Consider the following 1988-nt stretch of genomic DNA (forward strand, 5'->3'; position numbering starts at 1 on the left):
ACCCCCCATCACTTCTCCTCTGAACACTCCCAATTCAAAGGCAGAACTAAAAGGCATAAGTAGCCTTGGTAGTTGAGTTATTACCATCTTAACTGTGCTGATGAAGCATCGTTCTGAGTCCTTCATGCCTTCTGTATAGGCAAAGTGATGTGGAGACCTGCCCAAATACCGCACCATCTCCATCAATGCACGTTTGGAAGCAGAGGACAGAAATCCCCAGCTGTCAGTGGGCAAAGTGACTGATACTGGTAGTAGGCTCATTTCTGCCTTTGTATGCATGTGCAGGTGGAGAGTATCAGCTCTCAGCATCACTGCTACTTCCAGCTCCTGGGTTTTCATGTTAAATATTTGGCACAAAGCTAAAAGATAAAATTCAGGGGAAATTGAGATGAACTTTGAAGATTTCTACACCCTCATGATTGCAGAGAAGTTTCCAATGTGAACTAAATGTAATTCAGGCTGCATTTACAAAAGCCATTTTATTGTGGTTTTTATGTGTTCCCTGTTTCTCCATCAGAGTAAGGGCCAGGAGATTCTCTTGACTTCATACCCGCACCATACGCTGAGGTTAGTTCTGGTTTGAAGTAGCTAGTATGTAGTCCTACCCTCCTCAAACGTGAAGCACATCTAAACTAGGCTGGGGGGAAAGGGTTCCCTAATTTTCCCATTTTGGGTTAGACCCAATACACAGTTTTGAAAACAGCTGGTATTGGTAATATTGCATAACATGTTTTGTAATAATGTTATTGTAATAACATGTTATTATTACAACAACCGTTTACTTTTAAGTTATAAAACAAATAGCATTTTCTGTACTGGGAAGCTCAAATACCAGTAATCTGTTGTCTTTGTCAGGACACATTCTTAACAAGTGCTTTGGTGATTTTGGAAACATCCTTTGAATATCAACTCTTTGGGAAAATTTCCAGTGGATCATCCGTCTTTAGTTGTCACTGCCCCCAACTGTTTTCTCCTCCCTCTCCTGTTCATTGGACTTAGCCACACAGACAAACTCACACCAAGTTTAGCTGAGAGGAAAGAGATGTATAGAAGATGCATTAGTGCAGAGGTGCCATTAGAAGTGACCACCCAACAAAAGCCGCGGTTTAGGTAAGTTCCAGCTTCTCCGTAAAGATTCCTCTCTCCCTTGCTATATGCAGCATCAAGGTTTTTTTGTACTCAAAAATTTCACATGGATATTAGTATCTTAAAAATTCAGCAGTTTGCCTCCTTCCCAGCTGTGGATATTCATCCTGGGTGACTACATCCCTTCTCAGCCAGTCACTGAGCTGGTGGTTAGACTTGTTTCATCATGCAGTAGACTTTACTAGAACTAATGAGGGAAATTCAAGTACAACAAAAGTAAATTACTGCAAGTATTCTGTATTTTCACAATACCTCTTCCTCTGCAGCTTTTCAACCAGCACGCCTAGTGGATGCACTTAGTCCTAGCAGAAGCACCTTGTTCATCACATCACATCGGCTGGTTGTAAACAACCCAGGAACCACTTTAGAGTTGAAGTTGTCAGAAAACAGCTCGAGAAAAGAGTTCCTCTACCTACCATGTTGACGGCATCCTGGTCGAAGGGGTTCCACTCAATGTTCTGAGGATAATGGGCCAAAACTTTGGACTTGAAGGTTCTTCTTAAGGGGCTCTGGTCGAAATTCTCTCCTGCAACAAATGAAGAAATAATGACTTGTCACAGAAGTGCGGCTTCAGGGAGAGCTGGCCTGGGCAGCTTACTTTCACTTTGGCTTTTTTTTGTGAAATCTGAAGGGCATTTTCGCTCCCCACAGATGTATTACTTTTAAAAGAGAAACAGAAAAGGTACACGTTCAGTCTGATCTTGCCCTCCTTCCCACAAAATCTTACTACCATAGCAACACAGCTTCTGGCTCACTATTTACCGCATGGAAATATATCATTAAGAGAAAAATTACTGCTGGAGTTTTATGGAAAAGGCCCTGCAATCAGCTGAATTCTCTTT

At 41.9% G+C, this 1988-nt stretch overlaps 1 protein-coding gene across 1 annotated transcript in view; it reads right to left on the reverse strand.

Annotated features, from left to right (window-relative positions):
* Nucleotides 1-1988, reverse strand: part of DENND5B (DENN/MADD domain containing 5B) — a 63170-nt gene that overhangs the window by 59856 nt on the left and 1326 nt on the right. The window contains exon 2 of the mRNA XM_009333034.1: nucleotides 1563-1696. Coding sequence (XP_009331309.1) covers nucleotides 1563-1696 — 134 coding nt within the window. The remainder of the gene's footprint in view (nucleotides 1-1562; nucleotides 1697-1988) is intronic.

Source organism: Pygoscelis adeliae, unplaced genomic scaffold, assembly GCF_000699105.1.
Source record: "Pygoscelis adeliae isolate BGI_AS28 unplaced genomic scaffold, ASM69910v1 Scaffold38, whole genome shotgun sequence".
NCBI classification, from domain to species: domain Eukaryota; kingdom Metazoa; phylum Chordata; class Aves; order Sphenisciformes; family Spheniscidae; genus Pygoscelis; species Pygoscelis adeliae.